The 20,770-nt window shown below is 43.2% G+C and overlaps 1 protein-coding gene across 8 annotated transcripts in view; it reads right to left on the reverse strand.

Annotated features, from left to right (window-relative positions):
* Positions 1-825: 825 nt before the first annotated feature.
* Positions 826-20,770, reverse strand: part of HIVEP1 (HIVEP zinc finger 1) — a 131,977-nt gene continuing 112,032 nt past the window's right edge. For 6 of the 8 annotated variants that reach the window (XM_058045774.1, XM_058045805.1, XM_058045782.1 and 3 more), the window contains 2 exons: positions 15,156-15,673; positions 10,590-12,310 (listed from right to left, as the gene is read on the reverse strand). In XM_058045774.1, the coding sequence (XP_057901757.1) occupies positions 11,165-12,310; positions 15,156-15,673 (1,664 nt within the window). In that variant the 3' untranslated portion in view covers positions 10,590-11,164. Of the gene's footprint in view, positions 3,809-8,320; positions 8,426-10,589; positions 12,311-15,155; positions 15,674-20,770 lie in introns of those variants that run through there. The other 2 variants (XM_058045823.1, XM_058045815.1) reach the window with 2 other exon arrangements.

Below are 20,770 nucleotides of genomic sequence, written 5' to 3' on the forward strand. Positions count from 1 at the left end.
GCAATTGCTCAACAGTAATAAGGAATTTGATAAATTTGATCTTTTTCAATGGGACCCATTCACACTGTGCCTTAGAGAGATGAATCAGTCTCATTCTTAGCAGGTTTTTTTCTGCAGTTTTAGCTGAAGGTCCTAGCAGGAGGATTATTTAAGAATAGAGTCTAGATTAAGATATCCTGCTAACTTGAATGTGGCTAGGAAGGCTGATGCAGGGAGTATCAATAGGTTTGGGAGATTACCGTAAAAGTAAATCCATTTTAATTTTAAACAAGTTTGGCAAGCCAGTGCCATCCTTGCCAGAAAAGGGATGTCTGATCTGGCTGATAGACTCTGGTGAAGCCAGTGTCCAGTGTCAGGCTCATTCCTTTGACAGCTGTTAGAAGATCTACACCCCCAGGGCGTTTCTTCTCTCTTTTGCCCTTGCGCTGGGTAAACTCGAGTTCTGACTGATGCAGCAGCCACAAGGAGGCAAGCAGTGAGAGCAAGCCTATCTACCATTCCTACATTGTGGAAAGCTTCCTGTGAAATTGGATTAGCACTTAAATGTTGTGTGACAGAGCTTTATGTTCTAGGTTTTGTAAATGTTCTCAAGGAAAAAGGAAAGAAAAAAATCACTCCTCAAACTCTCTATCGTTTGGGGACAATTATAGTATTGCCAGATTAATTATAGTGTTTCTACAATGCTCTCCTCTGATTCTACTGTTAGAACACAGCAGAAATCAGAGTCTGTTTTGACCTTTAGTCAGAGCCTCCTGTTAAAGTGACTTTCACAACAGAACTCAATTTGTCACATTTTATTTGTACTTTAATTTTATTATTAACAGATTAATGAAGCTGGTAATGGGTTTCCCAATGCTCCCTTTGGAAATGTGAACTGTGTCCCTTCCTTACATCAATCTCCTGTCAGCAGATGAAGTGCCTTTGCAAAATGCTATTAACTGTTACCAGAAGCAATTAGTCAAAATAGCAAGTCAGCTTCAAAAGGAGAGACTCCAGATTCCCTCAGTGTGTTAGGAAAAGCGCATTAGTAGGATTTAATCTCTCCAGCAGCCACAAGCTTTAGGCCCTGCAGTAGGTGTCTGGGTAAATGACACATAGAAATGTGAACCTATCAGACTTTAATTTGCTTGAAGGAGCAATGCCAGGTTAAAAAAAAACAGAAAAAAAAAAATCACTTTCCAGTGTCATTAACAGCAATCCCCACAGAGCCAGAAATGCCCATTCTCTGTTGTAAGACACTGTCTCTGTGCCAGCGTTAAAAATCCATGAGTGAAATCCTGGCCTTCCCAAAGGCAGTAGGAACTGCTTGTGACAATGCTGAGGCCAGGCTTTGGCTTCTTTGTCCTAATTTTCTGGCCCTAACAAATATTTGAAAAGTATTTCCCATCACCTTCCCAAGCATCAAATTCCAACCCCTTCTCAGAGAGCTCTCTTTTTTTATGCTGGGCCAGAAAGTCACAAGACGATTCCTGGTGAGACACACACAACCTCCAGCTCCACTTCCCCCCTGGGAAATGATGGCTTGGCATCATCATTACTCCAACAGCTTTATTGTCTTGTCAGTATTCCACAAGGGGGGCAGCCCTGCACATGGCAGAGGGGTTGGAATGAGATGGCCTCTAAAGTCCAAAACAACAACTAAATAAACTATTTAGTGCAGTACAACCCATTCCAACCCAAGGCATGGCATGATTTGCTGGGCCTGACAAAACTGTGTTACCGTGCACGTACAGAACATGAGGTGTGCTCAGTGGATGGTCCCCAGCAGGAGGAGGTAAGAGGCTGAGCCCTTTTGAGGAACAAGGCAGCACTGGGTAAAAAGGCAGCAGTCCCCAGCTCCCTTATCCCTGCCCCAGATGAACTGGCAGGGAGGAATGTGGGGTAGGTGAAGCATCTGGTTTAATGTCCTACATGCCTAGCGAAGTCTCAAGCATGTGCTGTGGTATTCCTACTGCTTCCCAGACTGGACATACCAACAATTGCCCCCCTCCTCTTTCAAATGTTGGAAAACAATGTTATCCATCACTATTTCCAGTGCATTTCTAAATACATGTGTATTGCATACATGGATCCAATTAAAAGGAGAAGGTAATGAAAACAACAGCAATTCCACTGATACTGAAAATAAAAAAGATTATCCATTTGTCCTCAGGAATGGGCAGTGAGGTTTCTGTTTCTATGCAGAAGGTCAATATTTTTCATGTCATTTGGCTCTAATTCCTTCAAACCCAGTTCCAGCTCCTTTGGGTGGTTGCAGTGGCCCTGATGGCTGCCTGAGCTGCATCAGGGGCAAACTCTGGGCTCAGCTCACATGCCTCTCAGAGCCCTGCCATATGCCAGCACTCCCACACTGGGGGTTTTTTTGGAGGCAAAGAACGACTCAGCACCGGGCCTTGAGGAGATTTTTCCTCAAAGAAAACATAAACAGCTGAACCCCACCCAGGGACTTGGACAAACTACAGTCTGGATAAAAATGACCATCCTTTATTTTGCCAAGACCTCATTGATTAAAAATATGCAGATCCAATGATTTTGCTGAGTGTTTGCAGAGTGTGCTCCTGCTGGGTATTCTTTCCTCCACTGCCTTCAAGTGAGTAATCACAGTGCATAAGGTTAAAAGGGTTTCTTTTCCCTTCCAAGTGCAGAAGGATACAAGAAGAGTTAGAAGTCTAGGACAAAAAAAGAAAGTCTGGCACAGTCCACTCTAAGATGTAAGAGCAGCATGTCCTATCTTCTTTGATAGGAGCTTCATGACAACAAAAGACTGTCCTCTGCTCCCTCAGTCAGCTCTTTCCACGGATTGGAGGAAGACCTTCTTGAAAAAACACAATGCATTCTTCAAACATTCCCATAAAAATGGCCTTCTGACTATCCAAACACATTGTCTGTCCTCTTAGATCAAGCATGGCTCTTACACTTAAACATAAGGATTAAAAGGCATCCATTAAAAGGAGAGTTTAAAATTCTATTTTAAAAAAAGCTCAGAAGCTTAAAAGACTAATTATTTGTGTAATCTTCAAGATCAAACGTTGCTGAAATAAAGACTTTAACTCCTTTATCAGATAAAACCTGTGTGCAAAGATTGCAAGGGGGGAAGAGACTATTAAGATAATCTAGTTTGACCTCATGACCTCAGGTTTTGGCATCTCACTGGCACAGGACCCTTTCAGTTGTTCATGTAGCTATATGGAAAATTGAATAAAACCACGGAGGATGCAGCAGACTACATAAACTTGAAAAAAACAGACCACAGGTGTTCATGTTTCTTTAATTTTTGTGTTTGTAGGCAAGGCTCAGTGCTTAAAGGGATAGTCCCAAGTCCTCTGCTGACACAGTTGGTGCAGGTCTTGCTGAAGCTCACGGGTGTCATTTTCCATCAGATGAGAATCTGGCCTGAGAAGTTCACAACTGTAAGGGAGAACTAAGTAAGTACAAAAGTGCAAATACCTAGAAAGGGCAAATTGCAGAAATCTTCGGGTATACTACATTCCCAAAGTCTCTCTCCATTTTTCTTCTTTTTTGTCTTTCTACTTTTTATGACAAGAGCTTAGGATTATGTTCATTGTGCCAGTTTTCAGCAGGACAGGAGGGAGAAGCTGGGACACACTTCTTTGTGTGTGTCTTTTCTAATCTGTTAAAGCTGTCTGATGTCTTCATATCTAATACATTCGGGACCTTTGATCTGAGTTGGAGGATGTCTCAAGAAGGAGTGATGATTCACAGGAAAACAGGATATCCACAGGGGAGCCAGTTGCTCAGTCCAGCAGCATTAATCAGCATTAGATGTGTGAGCTCTTGCTCTGAAGCACTGTAAATAAGAAAAGCGTCACAGATCATTATAGGTGTGGAATAAACAAAGAGAGAAACACAATTTAAACCTCTAAGTGTCAAAAATGGTTTCTGAACCACCCACTTGAATTTTTGGTGGAGCAAAACTGTCTGGTGTCCAGATGAAAACATGACTTCTGTTTTGCAAAGAGGCACTGTTTCAACACTTGCTTCTGTTCTGGCACCTAGACTGTTTTTGCAAACCAGGGACACACCTAACACTGGGTAACAGGTCTGAGGTACAAGAGCTGCCTTCCTGTGCCCAGACAGCCCAACAGCCTGGTTACAGTGCCATGCTCTCCCTGGCTTGCTCTGTCTTGCAGCTTGGTTTATCTTTCCCTCATTCTTCTCTCCTGGCCTCTTTTCAGCCAGTGAGTGCCTGCAGCTGGCCTGGCCAGAGCACAGGAGCTTGGAGCAGCTACTGGGAGGGAGGTGTAATTAACAGAGCTGTCCTTTCACCCAGGGACCTGAGGGACACCAACCTCCCTTGCTGTGTAATCCCTGGCTGACGAGGAGGGAGCTGGTGCTGCACTAGAGGATGCTGACTGCATCTTGCTGGCACCTCTTGGTGGCAGAGAGTGCCACCACTGCGGTGTTGGTAGCTGAGTGTAGAAGGAATGGGCAGCACCATCTCCTCCTCCTCATGCTCGTGTTCAGGATGAAGCCCTTGTGGTTGGGTTGTACAAAGGGTGTGTTCACTCTGGACACAGTGTTCCTGAAGGATACTACTTTGTTAGATCCTGTGCAGGACAGCTGGGTGCCAGAAGGGCAGCTGCTCAGGCTGGGGAATGTTTGAGCATTAGCAGAATCAGGGGATGTAGTAATGTTCTGTTCAAACAGGGAATTTTGGCTTCTTGTCAAAATTCTTTCTGATTAGTCAAAAATTTCTGTCAAAATATGCCTTTTAATCCTTCATTTTGACTTGATTTGCCTTGATCATAAGGGATGGGAAGGGTTAAGTCACAAGATAATGGCTTTCCACTCAAGTGCTTCAGGTCTGGGTAGGTCCTGTTCACAGAATCATGTTTGAGTTGAAAGGGACCTTTCAAAGGTCATCTATTCCAACCCTCCTGCAATGAGGCAAACTCCTTTTGCAAAATCTGCTCCTGCATGAGGCCCAGCACTGAGCAAAATCCCTACAGGTGCACCTTGTCCTGGTGCTCCTGGGAGGGGGGTGGATGTTCTCAGTGGTGCTCCCTCCATGCTGTGTCCCTCACTGCAAGTTCATGTCCAGGGAGAGTCCAGGGATCACTCTTGCCTTCCACAGGCACTCTGTGAAAAATCCCTCATGAAAGTGGGGCTGCAACAGGGATGGAGAGTTGTGCCAACAAGTGGGCTCTGAACTCACTTCCATATCTGGATCTGGAGCAGGAAGATGATGGGATGGCAAAGGGCTCTTAGCAGTCAGTGGTTTTAATGGAGAGCTTATTATTCATGATATGAAATGGAACTGTCACCTGTGTCACATGCTCTCTTTCTCAGAAGGAGGAATCCAGCCCTGAGGTACTTAGGTACCAACATCAAAACACCTCAGACCTGAATGACCTGAAAATGGAACTTCTGAAGCCCAAAGGGATGTTGTAAGTGCCTGAACTCAACAAAAAGAGGAAATGCTGGGGGCATTTGACTTTATAAACAGCCTTCAGTTGGCCCATTTCCAGCACAAATGCCTCATGAATGGTAATGGATTTCAAATACACTAAAGAGCACAGCCACAAAACCAAACAAGCCTTAACATTTGACCTTATTGGGGAAAACAAGCCTACAATTACCAAAGAAAACTAAGCATGCCTAGCTAATTGACTCATCTCAGAACTCCAAGTTTTGTTTCCATGACTGAACCATTGGAATGTAAAGCCTTGCCATCTTTCAGCTAGCATGGTTTCCTTAGATCTCATGGACTATCTGAAAATCACCAGTCACCTCCTAACATTGTGAGTAGTCTGTTCAGTATAAAGAGGAGAAATGTACAAACATAAATGGCAATAACACCTTTTTTTTTGTTTTTCTTTCCTGATTTAACATTCCTGGAACAAAACATGAACATCAAATCAATGAATTACAGGCTGTTACACCCTTATTGCTGTATGCTCATCCACCCATGAACATTCCATATAAAATTACCTAATCATCAATTTGAAGTACTTTAAAGTAGCTTGTTTTCATCCTAAGTCAGTAACAGAATCAGCAGTCCAGTGTCTAGAATTAAGACAGGGGTCTTATCCTCAAAGATGTAAACCAGAAATGGTGTTAAGTCTTTGGTGTTTTAGGTATCATTTATAATGACATCTGTAGGTGCTGAGACTCCTTACAGGAAACAGAAATTTCCCTAAGACATGGGAAGACAATTCTAGCCATGTTTTTTATAGTCATCCATAATGTAACGTTCACAACTAGAGACTGGCCAGAAGTCATCTAAGACAGGTGGCACTTTCTGCTCCCATGAATAACAGGAAAGCAAGGAAAGGAGGAGATGGTCATACAGGTCTGAGAGGATCTTTCCAGAGCAATGAAGCAGTGGCCCATCAGATAAGTCAGCTGAAGGTATCTTGAGTGAGCACTCTCACTTGTGTATTGTTTGGTTTCCATGGCTCTTGGCAAGTCACTCATGCTAAAACTGAGGATTTAAAATTTTGTTTTGATGAAACTGTCCCAGTGTTACACACATGTTTGAAGGGCAGTTTGCAGGTTTAAACTACAGTGTTTATGAAAGCTTAGTGAGGATTATCTTGCAAAAAATGAGGACTTCTGGAGTAAGTTATATAGTGACAAATTAATTTTATATTCTGTTTAACCACATGTCAGTAAACTCAAGGCAAGAAAAAATCTGTTAAGAAGCCATACAGAATGTTTAGCCAAGTATAAGGCATGGGATGTCTGTTTCATGGTACATCTCTGGCTTTGAGGTGGTCCATATTGTGTTCAGCCTATGTAGGTTGTCTGAGATGAAATGCATGTGATGGGCACTTGAATTTGTATGCAAAACACTGCTGTCAGACTTTCTGGCAGGGGACTGGCTGATATGGACCAACTGTGGGCTGCTCAAGCCTCAGGGCATAATTTACAGCAACCTGAAGCTCAGCAAATTACTTGAGAAAGAAAGGGAAAAAGGTGTGTACAGCAGCAGTAACCAAAGCAGGGCAGAGCATCCCGCACCTACAAAGTGCTTTATTTCAGCTGGGGTCCAGAAGGTGGGAGTTGCATCTGGAGATGCAATGCTACAGGTCAAGAGATCTGAGGCCAGGTATATTGTCCATATCTGTTTCTGGTTTAGTTTTTGACCCAAGAAATGACAGGTAGGCCATGCTGTAGCTTATTAAAGCCCCAATGGGAACACAGGCACATTTACTAGAGTTCATGTTCCAAACCCATGATTATTGTTATTATATGGACATGCTGCCTCCAAAACCATGTACCCATGTCACCAGCAAACATCATGTATTGCAAAGAGAAACCAAGTAAGGTCTAAGATGAAAGAGCTACAGGCCACAGGCCACCAATTCTTTTCCTAGTGAGGGCTTTTGGCAGATCACAGGGAAGCATCTGCACAGATCCCACAGAAGCTGAGTGTCTGTACTCTGGCTGTATTTGTAGCCAGCCTTTAGCTGGCACCTGCTTGCACTCTCCTGCTGGGAATAGGTTGTGAGAAGATGCCAGAGTGTGCCTGGGTACACTGAGGGGCAAAACTTGTTCTGGCCCTTTGATGTTTAAACAGCTGTGCTGGATTTGCCAGAGGGTGTCCGACAGAGATCCCTGAGTAAACAGGGCAGTGTTATTTATTCCAATTCAGCTGTGATAATTCACACCATCTGAAGAGCAGCCTAATACTGTACTGGCAGGTTTCTGAGATATTTGCTACTGCTTTGAACAGAAGGATCCTTGGGGCAAGGCGAATTTGATTCCCCCATCACTGATGACTCTGGACAAGACAATAAAAGTTACAACACAATTTAAAACAAAAGGAATTAATTCAGAATGAAAATGTAATTGCTAAGGCAGCAGTCACAGGCTTGTGCTCATGCAGGACACCCACGTGTGCTGACATATTTATAGATGTTGATTCCAGGCACTAACAGACGGGATGTACAGAGTTTAACCTTCTCTCAGGTCTGGTGACACTCCAAATGTTTCTTCTTGTTGCACAAGCTGTAGAGGCAACTCAAAGAATATCCATTTGGAAACACCCTAGAGGGAAGGGAAACTGTAATTTTCAGGACCACAGTCTTCTACAAAACTGTGATTTCCTACAGCCTTGATGTGAACATTAGATGTATCTGCAACTACCTGCTAATAGTAGAGTTCCTGCTTCAAATGTGGCTAATCTGCTTTGTCTGGGTAAGTGATGATTTAGTATTTGTCCTCAGATCTCTTGACCTGCAGCTTTACATCCTCAGAAGCAACTCCCATCTTCTGGGAGTTCTTCTCCATCTCAAGGCTCAATCAGTGCCTACTCTCTTGGTCCTTTCTCCCTGTTGTCCTAAAATGAACTTACCAAGTGACACATCTTAATGTTCCTCTTTATGACATATCTGTTGTCATGTCATTCTTACTCTTCAAGATATGCTTCCATCTCTTGCCCTTGGCGTCTTCAAAACACCTAGAACAGAAAAGACAGATGCAGATCACCTGATTCACCAGGCTGAATTTTCCATTAAATTGGAGACTTCCTGGAATTAATCCTGAGCAGAATGTGAGCACACCACAAATTGCTCATCAAGTAAATATTTAAGATGTGTATACAGTAAATCTCTAGAGTTTAGTAAAATCAAGACTCAGGGGCATGTGCAACAGCAATTCCTTACCCACTACTGCCTTCTAAAACTCAGGAAAATGGTAATAAGTTGTGATGGCATTCAAAATTTTGGGGATAGTTTTACTTTGCTGTAAAGCTATCTGATTCTGTCATCTTTTTTTGCTCATGCTTTAGACAAATATGCTCAAATTAATTACAATAGTTCTACTTTGCTGGTAGATGACCATTTCAAAGGAGCTAAAGCTAATGCAAAATTTCTTGAGTTCATTAACTACAAACTGTCACCTGATTCTACTGGAAAAAGCTTCAGGCTCTTAAAGCACATGTAACACGGCAATGTTTTGGTTCTAGTTGGGGTGATTTCACATAGGTAAAAATGATAATGGTACAAGACACGTTGACACCACTACTACACTTATAAAAAGAACATACAAATGCACAGTGACACTCCACACAGGGCTTGCACGTAAGACACTCACAAATATGAAGTCCGGCGCTGCGGGGAGCTGAGGACTCTTAACTCTCATCAGGTTCAATGTGAGTTGAGAGTGCTTGGTGGTTCGGGGGCTGGGGCCCTCAGCGAGGCTCTGCACAGCCCTGTCAGAGACAGGAGTAATTTCCCCTTTCCAGTGTGTGTGCTCCTAATGGCTAGATTAGTACAATTGCCTGATAATCACGAGCAATAGAAATGGCTTTCTGCTACCAAAGTGCTCTTTCTGGAAGTTAATAAAGCTCATTCAACATCGCCTACAGTTTTACAACACGCCGTAATGGAATAATGTAATGAGTACAATGTGAGTACTGTACAAAAGCTGGTGTAAAGTTAAAAATGGATCTAGGGTACTGCTGCTTTTGAATATGAGCAGTGCAAGGTATGAATTAGCTCCTTGAGATGGATACAGGAGTTAATCTGTGAACAGTGCGGCCCAGCTCACATTCAAATTCGCTCCCTTTTTTTTTTTTCCCAGATTTGCTTCCTGTCCTTTTCTTCCAGTTGTTTTATATGTGCTCATCCTTGTTAATTCCAAAAAGGTGATTGTGCTTTTAATTTACACCTTCCAGTTTCCTACTGGAATTTGGTTATTAAAGGGGTTATAAAAACTTCTGTAACAATGTGATAAAAGGACACAGCAGGAAACCAACTGTACTTAAAAATTGTAGCATGAATCCCAAGTCAATTTGAAACTTCTAGAAATGTGTAGCCCTGTAACTTGTCAGACGTGTCTCCTGCCATTGTTGGAACGCCCAAACACTTCAGAGATAATTTAACATTGTTTTCACTATGCGCAAACAGAGGAGTATTAAATTTCATTATTCTGGGATCCATCCATGTTTTGTATGCCCAGTATGACAGGTTTGTTGCTAAAACAGCACATTAACTGTATGTGTAAAGCTTCTAGTCCCTTCTTCTTTCCCTGCATGAGTAAGACAGACTTGTACTTAGGGAGAAAATGGCTTTGTCTACCTGTAAATGAAGATCTCCTGAAACACAGTCTCCTGAGAGGTTGATGGTAATCGGTTATGCCAAGCCCTCATTACAGTAGTGCCATTTTCAGCAACTGTATGGTGGATTTTGCAATTAACACACAAAGAAGTATTCCTTTCTTGTGTAACAACATTTTAATATCAGTAAAAAGTGGTTTTATAGTTCAAGATTACAAATAAAAAAATATTTCATTGTGACCCTTTTGCGATTTGTCCTCAGGCAAGTCTTCAAATTCTAGTTAGGAAAGAAACACAAGGTGGATGGATGCTCACTCTACGGAAAGCTGAGGGACTCCCTCCCCACTGTGCAATTGCCACATGTTTTGAATGGAAGATTTTACTCCAAGTAAAGCCCAATGAGTTACTCTCCCTCCCATGGCAGGTGAAATCTCAGGGGCTTTTACCAACACCAGATCCTTTAAAGCTGAACCAGCTGGAAGGGCATGGAAGGGCACTGAAAGGAACGAGTCAAGCACCTCTCTAGCTACTGGACTGCATCAAGAAGGCACAACATAAGCAATGGTAAAGTCAGTAAACAAAATTTTACTGTAATATTTTGTAACACAGATACTGTATTTCTCTTTGAAGTGTAAAGCTACCGTCTTACACAAGAAAGATGGACAGACCCTTTTCCAAGACTAATATGGATACAATAAATATGGAGTTTTACATACTAGATCTGTACACAGAAACTTTGTCCCACAGCCATAAAAATTTACATTTAACAGTGCAACATATAATTTAATCCTTTATTTATCTGACATAGGATGTTTACTTACTAAACACAAGCAACTACCTGGTTTTAATATACATATTTTATATATATATATTTTATATATATATATTCAACAATCTGTACAGGTTTCTAAACATAAAACTCCAAAAAGGCACAATCGTCTATACAACATGTACAAAAATGGCTGGAGCTGACAAGAAACAACAATTATTGGTCAAGAGTTCATGATTGCACAAAGATTAGTAATGGGTTTGTGTCAGAAAAATGTGCTTTAAGGAAAGGAAGGTTTGCAAAGAAACCTGCAAGTGTTATAAAAAAAACCCAAAAAACTCTAAAAGTAAAAACACAATGAAAAACAAAAACTAGGTTGCTATTACAAGTCTATCCTCATCGTCACTGCTGCCATCGCTAAACTGCACCGTGTTTTGCCGCTGGGGCGGGGCGGCTGGCCTGGGTACCTGTCTGTCCGGGGTGACAGTTCGGTGCACTGGGGACTTGCTTAACGTATTGGGATTCACCTTGGAGCGGGGCTCTGCCGGGGCAGCCCTCTTCACCTGGAGGGCAGGGAGGTCACGCTTTGGCTTGCTGGGGTTGGCGAGGTCAGTCTTTTCAGGATCAGCTTTCCCGGGACCAGTGGGGTTGGTCACGGGCTTGGGCTCGGGATGGCTCTTCCCGCCGTACCGCTGGCCACCAGCCACCGCCTGAGGAGAAGCATCGTGGCCGGCCTCGGCCGTGGGGAAGCCGACAGGAGCGGGCTCCAGCTGGACCTCGCTGGCTTTGGAGCCCACGGTGGGTGCCTCGGAGGCTCCGTGCCCGTCGGCACTGGCGGGGCTGACGGAGGGGATGAGGGTAGGCAGGGCGATGTTCAGGATCTGCAGGCCGGGAAGGGGTCCCTGCGGGCTGGGGTTGGTGCCCTGCGGGGCCGCGCCGGCTGTCAGCACCTGGAGGCCCACGGCGTTGAGGGTGATTCCCGGGGGGCGCATCTGCGGGGCGATATTGGTGTTTGCCAGGCCCAGGATGTTCACTGTCTCCATGCCCAGTGGCGGCAGAGGCTGCAGGTTGGGCGTGCCGAGCCCCTGAATGCCCGGCACGCTCACCTGGCCGATGGGAATGCACGGCACCACGCTGTTCACCTCAGCGACTCCCACGGGATTCGCGGTGGTGCCGGGGGCCGTGCCGCCAGTCTCGCCAAGGGCGCTGGTAGTTCTGTGAATCACGCTCACGGCTGGGATAGTGAGCTGCACCGGCCCCGCCTGGATGGGAACGAAGGTGGAGTAGGTGGCCAGGCCGGCAGGGACCACCTGGATGCCCCCGACGGGCACCATGCCGTAGGGAGCCTTGGCTTGCCGCTGTGAGTGCAGGGGCAGGTGGCTGAAGAGGTGAGTCTGGGGAGCTCTCGGCTCGGCAGCCGGCTTCTCCTCTGGGATTTCGCTGTAGGGCGACGGCGCTGTCGGTGTCGCCATGCTGTGGTCTGCCAGCGAGGACGGGGAGCTGATGGAGGGCGTGCTCTGGGAGAGAACAACACACGAGTGTTAATGTGGCAGCCACCATGCCTTTCAGCGACATGAAAACGAGGGAGCTGGGAGTGCTTCCCATGCCCCCTTTTCAGAAAGAACAACAACAAAATGGTTCACAGTATATAGTGTTCAGCTTAAACAATGAACTGATATCCTTCCTTTCTTTTTCCACCTGCTTCCTCACCCACTAATTGCATTTTCCTTTCCTAATTATCCTTGCTTAATTTCTCTCAGACACTAGTGCTCAAAAACATTGCTGAGTATCTTTTGCATGTGTGTTTTAAGTGGTGAGAAGGCTTTGGAGAACTGTTTTATGTGGAAATCACCTCAGGCTGGAAGGTTAAATAAGCATAAGCTGGCATTTTTGATGCACTAGGTTCCTCTCCTGAAGGCATTACAGCCTCCAGCAGGCAGAGGCAGCATCGCCGCACATTTGTGCTTCTAGTGTGACAGACAGGGTGTGCAATGACAGGAGATGGCTGACAAGTACAGCTCCTGTAGAAGTGGAGGTGATGGAGTGAGATGTGGGATCCACATCCCATTGCTGCCTCAGCTCACTGTGATTTATTTGGTGCACACACCTGGATTTATAATCCTATTTTTATCCTCCTTTTTCTTCTCTTACAGCCTGCTGCTGACCAAGGCTTGCAGCTCCTTTCCTAGAACCTTTTAAAACGAGTATTCTGAAAGTGCAATTGCAATCTCATGGTTATCTTTTTGTTTCTGGCACACTCATCACACACATGCACACTGGGGCAAATTTACTTAGTTTTTACAGTCCTAACTCTCAAAAATTCCCTAGAGCAGGCAAAAAACTCAAAATCAGAGAGAAATGCTTTTGAAATATGCTCGTAGAAATGTATTAGCAAAGAGAGATTATGATTAACTGGCCATGCAGTGCCATCCTGTCTAAATGAGAAGATGGATGTGAGAAAGAAGTCAACATCTTTCTCAGAACTGACACCTCACAAGAGATCCTGATAAACTGGTATGGATGCTTCTGAAGGAATGTACAACAGCCTTCCTGAGCTATGCGGACTCCTTTTCTCAACTGCAAGATCTGGGATTCACAGCCATTCACAACAGGAACAGACTGTGGATTAACCACTGGAGACACAAGGCTGATGCTTCTTTTGGTCTAGGAAAGGAAAAGAAAATCTGGCAAGGAATTGCTTCCTCATATTATTTACATGTCTTCCTTTTATTTTTTTTTAATATATTAATGCAGACAATTATTAGTACTATATAAATCTGTATTTTTAATTGCATGAATATTTACTTGAAGCTTCAGTGGCTCTATTTAATGAGGGAGTACACTCAGTCAAATGTCCTTCTGGTATCCACTGGCAGCAATGGAACCTAAACTCCAAATACTAGGACACTTCCCATTTTAAGGCAGGCATATACAGTTATCAGAGACCACTTCATTTTATTCTCTGTCACACTACAAACTCGCTCCAATTAACATTTGCCACATGAACTCACAGTTCCTACAAGCCAGGATGAACCTGTGCCAAACAATACAATGCAGCAATAATTTTTACTGTCTCTCCATGTCAACAGTTTGCTACCTTAAACTGTATAAAAAATACATCTAGTAGAGTAAATTTATAAGTTTTCAAAGAAAAAAGCCCCTAAGTACTTAAAACAGACTGAAATTTTTACTTTTTATGGTTTAGAAAATTTTCTGCTACTTTTTTTCAGTAACTGCATACAGTTAGGTTTAGGCTTGGACTCGATGATCTCAAGATTTTTTCCAACCTAAATGATTAATTCTTTCTATACAATATTTCTAAATATTGCATTCATCATGGAGAAGGCAGTGCCTTGCTTACCCTTTTAACTAAACTATTGTGCATTTTTTGAGCATTGCTCTGAAAAGCTTGAATGCCTTCATGGTCTGTAGCAAGAATTAAAAATTCCAGAAACTGTCTTTAGGGTCAGTCTGGTAAGTGACTTGAACCACCCCCATCACAGTCCATTAAAGCCATTGCTGAATTGGAAAAGGCTCAGCACCTGCCACTTCCCTCTGTGATTTCATGGGCACAGCTAAAAACAAAACTTTGCCAAAATTACTGAATGCTCCCACAGACCTGCACACAGACTGACCTCATCTTTCTGTACACTGCTTTGAAAATCCACATGTCTAACATGTGCATGGGCAAAATACATCCTTTTCCAATTAAAATCTTCTTTCAGCTTGGACAAAAGCTGAGAGCACTGGGAACTCAGGTCTCAGCCCTGTGTTCTTCTCTCCTTTTGTTATTGTGCAAGGGCAATCTCCTAGTTTCCTTGAACATCTGGTGCTCTTTCTAATTCTACTACTAAGCATATTTGGAGGATAGATAAACAACTGCACCATTTTTTTTTTTTAGTGAAAAGGCAAAAAACTTTGGGACTAGATTAATTTCCCTTTGGAATTACCAATTATTGTATCATCACATTTCAGAGTGAAATGACTGCTGAATTCTATCACTTTCCCCTGAAAACATAACAACCACTGTAAGTTCATTCCATGCATTAGTTATTTCCTTCTGACTTGTAATACAATCCACCAGCTCCAAACATCAGCTGAAATAACCATATTACAATTAAACCTTTCAGGAAGATTACAATCAAATTTAGGTATTTGAAAAGCAATGCTCCTACAACATCCTTGTGTCTACAGTCCTATATATTTGTGCTTGGACTAATTTTAACTCCTCTGAAAGACTCATCACCAAGAATTCTAAGAATGAAGGGAAAGGCAAACATTTTGTTCTTTGAAAAATCTCCAAGATCTTTTTAGAAGGAGGACTTAAAATCCTACTCTCTCCCTGGTTTCAGACACTCCTACCTTTGTAAGAGCTGCAGTTGATATTAAGGAGTGGCCCAAGGCTGTATGTGGATCAGGGTAATCCACGGACATCTGGCGACCTGGAGATGCAGGAGCAATGTCCGTCAGTGCCGCATCAGCACCGCAGGGACCCACTCCTCTCTCCTGGGCTTTGTCCTCGTGTGCTTCCTGATGGGTGGACTCTGCTGGCGACCTGGAGGTCCTGCTGACCGACTGCACTGTGCTAAGGACAGTCATCTTGGTCAGCAGTGCTTTTGGGAGGCCATCCATGGAGTCCGTGTGAGCCCCGGTGAAGCAGTCTGGAAGCCTGATGTCGTCATCGGTGCTGGCGGCATCCTGCAGGCCGTGGCGAGAGGGCTGGTGCTGGGGGCTGGCTGTCACCGAGGGCGTTGTGGATAGCACTGACTCAGCCTGGCTGTCTTCATCATCGTCCTCGTTGTCATTCTCATCTTCATCGCCACCATCAGACTCCTCCACGTCATATCCTGACCGGTCATAGCCAAATCTTTGCTTCTCACCTGCAAAAGTGGAAGGAGAAGTTAAGGCAATGAAGGCCCTGGACTGACTGGGAGGGAAGCAGGAGAGAACAACTAAAACCACCAAAAAAGCACGTGACACATGTATTTTCCACTCACACCCCACTGCATCAAAGCAACAGGGTAGACTTAAATTTTGGTTTTTATTTTCTGGCTTACAAATTTAACTGTACAGCTACACAATCTTTCATCTTCTGCTTCTATGTTGGTTTTAACCTTCTGGATTTGGCTGTTTTCCTTCATGCCACTTGTAACCATTTGCTCAAAGTCACCCTTCACTCTTCTGCTTGGGGAGCAGTGAGCAGATTCCCGGTTCATTAGGTTCCCAGTGCGGACATGAGGGGCTGGTCTGTCAACCTCAGCGGTGGGATATTCTCTGGCTGGCTCTGACTCATAAGTGGGTGTCCTTACACCTAATGTGAATCATGGCTGCACAGGATTTTGAAGGATGCAAACAGAAAGACTGGAGGCTGTTAGTCAAGAATCTGTCTTGTTAACAGGCAAAAGAGACCAAAATTAGACCCTAGTAGATTTCTTCACTTCACTAACGTTTTGAAGGGTTTATTAAAAAATTACCTGGGATGTCCTAGGAGCCAAGAAAGCATTAATTGTATCAAAACTTACCTATGAATCTTTGTTTGCATAAAGAAGCCCTCCTTACAGCCAAACCTCTGTCTAGGGGTAAATTCTCTACAAAACACAGTTATACTGCAGCTTTTCACCTTCTTTTGTATCTGACTTGGATAGAGTTGTCTTTAGTAAAGCGACAGAAAATCCCATCTGCTCTGTCTGATTTCAAGCCAGACTGTCTGGGATCATATTTTACAAAAGACAAAATGCTTTGAATACATTAATATTTTGTATTTGATTAAAGGTCTGTCTCTTGAGCTGTCCAAAAAAACATATCTGCATAAAAATCATTTGGCTCTGTAAAACTAAAGATGTCTGGTTAGATAAAATCTCAGAGATGCTGTTCCCTAGAACAGCCTCTTACTTACACAGCAACTTACCATCAAAATGAACATTTCTGAAAAAAATCAGACTGTTACAAGAATTTGAATATACTGCCTATACTTTAGGCTGCTAAGTTACCAAAACCAAAAAAAAACATTTTGAACTCCAGATGAAATAAATGGGTTTAACTGAGCTACCTTTCAGTAAGTTACCTACTACTATAAGCCTTTATGGTTTCAAATGAGCAATGCAATTGGGAACTAATAGCTTCTTTGGAAAAATCCCTCTGTAATGACTTTCCCCCTCTTTGCCTACACACTAATCTGTACATTAGCTAAATATGGAAACTAGATTTCTCATATTTACTACAGCAGATGTGAACATGTCAGACATGTTATTAAAAATACCCCAAATCCTCCAGGTCATTGGAATGATCCTAACAAAAATATTTATCAGAATTTTAAATAGTCTTAATTTATAATTCTCATCCACAGACAAAGCTGTTAAAAATAGAAAATACATTTTAGTGGAAAAATTAATTCATTAACTTCCATTCCAAAATTATGGCAAGTACGATTGTTAAAGATATTATTAACAACAACATATGGACTGACTAAATGTTTTTGGTATTTTTTCCCTATAATTCTGTCATTTCTATTCTTCATATAAACAGTATTTTTTCAGTAACTTGCAAAGCAAACATATCTAAAATGTTAGAACATCTACATATGTTTGATTTCTGAATGGACACAACTACCTCTGCCTTCAATACCAATGACAAGCTAGGAGGGTCCCAGTGCCCTGAGCTGGAGGACCATGGCTGTGACAATGATAAACTCCCAGTTGACTCTGAAGTTGTGTGGGAACTGCTGCTCCAGCGGGATACCCAAAGTCTATGGGGTCTGATGGGATTCATCTGAGAACACTTAAAGAGCTGCTGATGTCATTGCAAGGCCTCTCTTGATTATTGAGTGGTCCTGGGAATCTGGAGAGGTCCTTGCTGACTGGAAGCTGGCTAACATTGTCCCAGTTTTCAAGAAGGGCAAGAAAGAGGACCCCAGAAACTACTGACCGGTCAGTCTCATTTCTGTGCCTGGTAAGTTATGGAGAGGATTATCCCAGGAGGTATTGAAAAACATCTGGAGGACAACACAGCCATTGGTCACAGCCAGTACAGCTTCATGGGAGGAGAGTCCTGCTTATCAAACCCGATTTCCTTGTATGACAAGATAACCCATGTAGTTGACCAAAGGAAGCCAGTTGATGTAACCTTTCTGGATTTCAGTAAAGATTTTGATAGTGTCTTTCAGAATCCTCCGGGATAAAATGTCCAGCCCACAGCTGGACAAGCAACACATCATGTGATGGGTGAATAAATGGCTCACAGGTCAGGCACAAATGGTTACAGTGAATGGGGTGACATCAGACTGGCGACCTGTCACTAGTGGGGTTATACAGGCTCCATCCTCAGCCCTGTGCTCTTCAAAATCTCCATACATGACTTGGACAGGACTGGAAGGGACACTGAGCAAAACTGATACAAAACTGACAGGAGTTGTTGACTCTCTCGAAGGCAGAGAGGCCCTGCAGAGAGACCATGACAGATTAGAGATGAGCAATCCCCAAATGTATGAAATTCCACAAGGGAAGGTGACAGATTCTGCACCTCAGGCAGAACAGCCCTGGATGTACAGACAGACAAGGGAATGAGAGGCTGGAAAGGAGCCCCATGGAATGGGACCTGGGGCTCCTGGTCAGTGGCAAGCTGAACACGAGCCAGCAGTGCCCTGGCAGCCAGGAGGGCCAGCCCTGACCTGGGGGGCATCAGGCACAGCATGGCCAGGCAGGCAAGGGAGGGGATTGTCCTGCTCTGCTCTGAGCTGGGGCAGCCTCACCTCCAGTGCTGGGGCAGTTCTGGGAGGCAAAATATGAAAAAGATATCAAGCTGTTAGAAAGCATCCAAAGCATAACAAAGATGGTGAAGGGCCTTGAGGGCAAGCCTTACAAGGAGAGACTGAGGTCACTTTGTTCAGCCTGGAGAGGAGGAGACTGAGGGGAGACTTCATCATAGGCTAAAGCTTCCTTGTGAGGAGAAGAGGAGGAGAAGAGGACAGACACTTCCCTCAGGTAACCAGTGACAGGACCCAAGGGACTGAATGTCCTGAAGTTGTGTCAGGGAAGGGACAGGTTGGATATTAGAAAAAGGTTCTTCACCCAGAGGATGGCTGGGCACTGGAACAGGCTCCCCAGGGAAGTGGTCACAGGACAAACCTAAAAGAGCTCAAGAAGCATTTGGACAGTGCTCTCAGAGACCTGGTGTGACTCTTGCGGATGGTGCTGTGCAGGGCTAAGAGTCGGACAGCAATGATCCTTGTGGGTCACTTCAATGCAGAATATTCTGTGATTTCCTCAATGCCTCTGTAACAGATATTGAAGACTTCTCCATGTGTCACATCTAAAGGGTGACCTACAGCTTTCTTGCAACTCTTTAAATAATGAAGGGCACATTGCAAAGTCTTGGAGTTCACTCTGGACTCCCTCTTAAATTCAGTCTCTTTACCAATGTCACATAACTATTCTCTATGAAATCCTACCAATTCTTGCCTTTTTTTTCTCCCTCTCTCCACATGAATCACATTTTCTATGAAAGCTGATGTCAATCATGAATGATTGTTTCTACTGGCAGGAGTAATTACCTGAAATGATTAGACTGACTTGATGCATTTGTAAAGCAAGGAAAAAATATGTGCAAACAATGATTTAGAAGAAACCATCTTCTTTCAAATCAACATTTAAAAATGCTACCGGATTTACCAGCAAATGCTGCTTATGTAGGAATTTTCTGCATACATCCCAGCTTTCTACAACAAAGCCATGGAAAGAGAAAGGGAAACTGTGTGTGGAACAGATTCCTTACATGCAGGACTCCATGGGATATCATTTCCCTCTATTGTTTCCCTGTTTACCTCCACCCTTTGTGCATTTGCCAGCTTCTATTTGAGTGTGGTTTTACCTGGAGCCAGAGCCTGCAGGGTAGGCGAGGTGACAGCGATGAATGTGGTTCCCTTACTCCCACACCGCTTTGCAACATCAGATGAGTAAAAAATAAGATTCCTGACTTGCTTGTTCTGGCAATGCACAAAGGAATGCTTTGCTCTGGCTTTTATACATGAGTGCACATTTGCTGGAACAAGAGATGCCCAAGCTTTTCCAATCAGTGATCCCACTAAGCACCGCTGTGGAGTTCAAGAGGATCCAATGCTGAAGTTTTAAAAGACCCAGGTAGGGTTATGGGTCTCCTCTGAAGGAGGCATCAGGCTGAGGCTGTGACCACTCTTTGTGGTGGAAGATTCTCTTCCAAGCAGTGTCTTTTTAACTAAGCAGTATTGGCTCCAATCCCATTCTGGTAATTGTACCCTGCCTACTAAAGTTCCCTGGCAGTTTTAATTGGGGAAAGATTAATTCTTTGCTTCCTATCTTGAACTATGCACAATTATAACCATATGCTTATGTAGCTGATATATACATGTATATATATATATATATATATATATATATATATATATATACACACACATATACATACCTATAACTAAAACTGACTCAGTTTCCAGTGGGAACAAAATTACTTCTGTGTTTAACTTTGTATGAGGTTGTAAAATGGTGTACGGTATTTTCAAATGAAGGATGTATCATAAATTTAAAGGCTCCTAACATACGGAGAAATGGCTTTTGGCATGGAAGTTCAGTTTCTTTTTTAAAAAAGAAGACAGAAAAAAAGTTTCACACTATTAAGTGAAGGCTTATGAAAGCTACTTCTCTTACAAATTTGTAACTCAACTCTCACCATTTCAACAGACAAACTGTTCAAGACAGCCTCAATTTTTTACAAAGAGTCTTTTTGGAAGAGTAGGTGATGCCTTTCATCCTCTGTCAACTGCTGCAATCTTTTCTTTTAAATTCTTAGAAAGAGTCTTTCTTCTTCCTGGACTTCACACGAGTAAGTGAATTTTACAGACCTGAACTCTGCAGAAATTAGGAACAGCTGGAAGTAAAGGCTTAATAGAAACATGGACAAAACTTTTGACCGGAGATTTTGTTCACATGCCAGCTACAATTATTTTT

Source organism: Melospiza georgiana, chromosome 1, assembly GCF_028018845.1.
Source record: "Melospiza georgiana isolate bMelGeo1 chromosome 1, bMelGeo1.pri, whole genome shotgun sequence".
Classification (NCBI taxonomy): domain Eukaryota; kingdom Metazoa; phylum Chordata; class Aves; order Passeriformes; family Passerellidae; genus Melospiza; species Melospiza georgiana.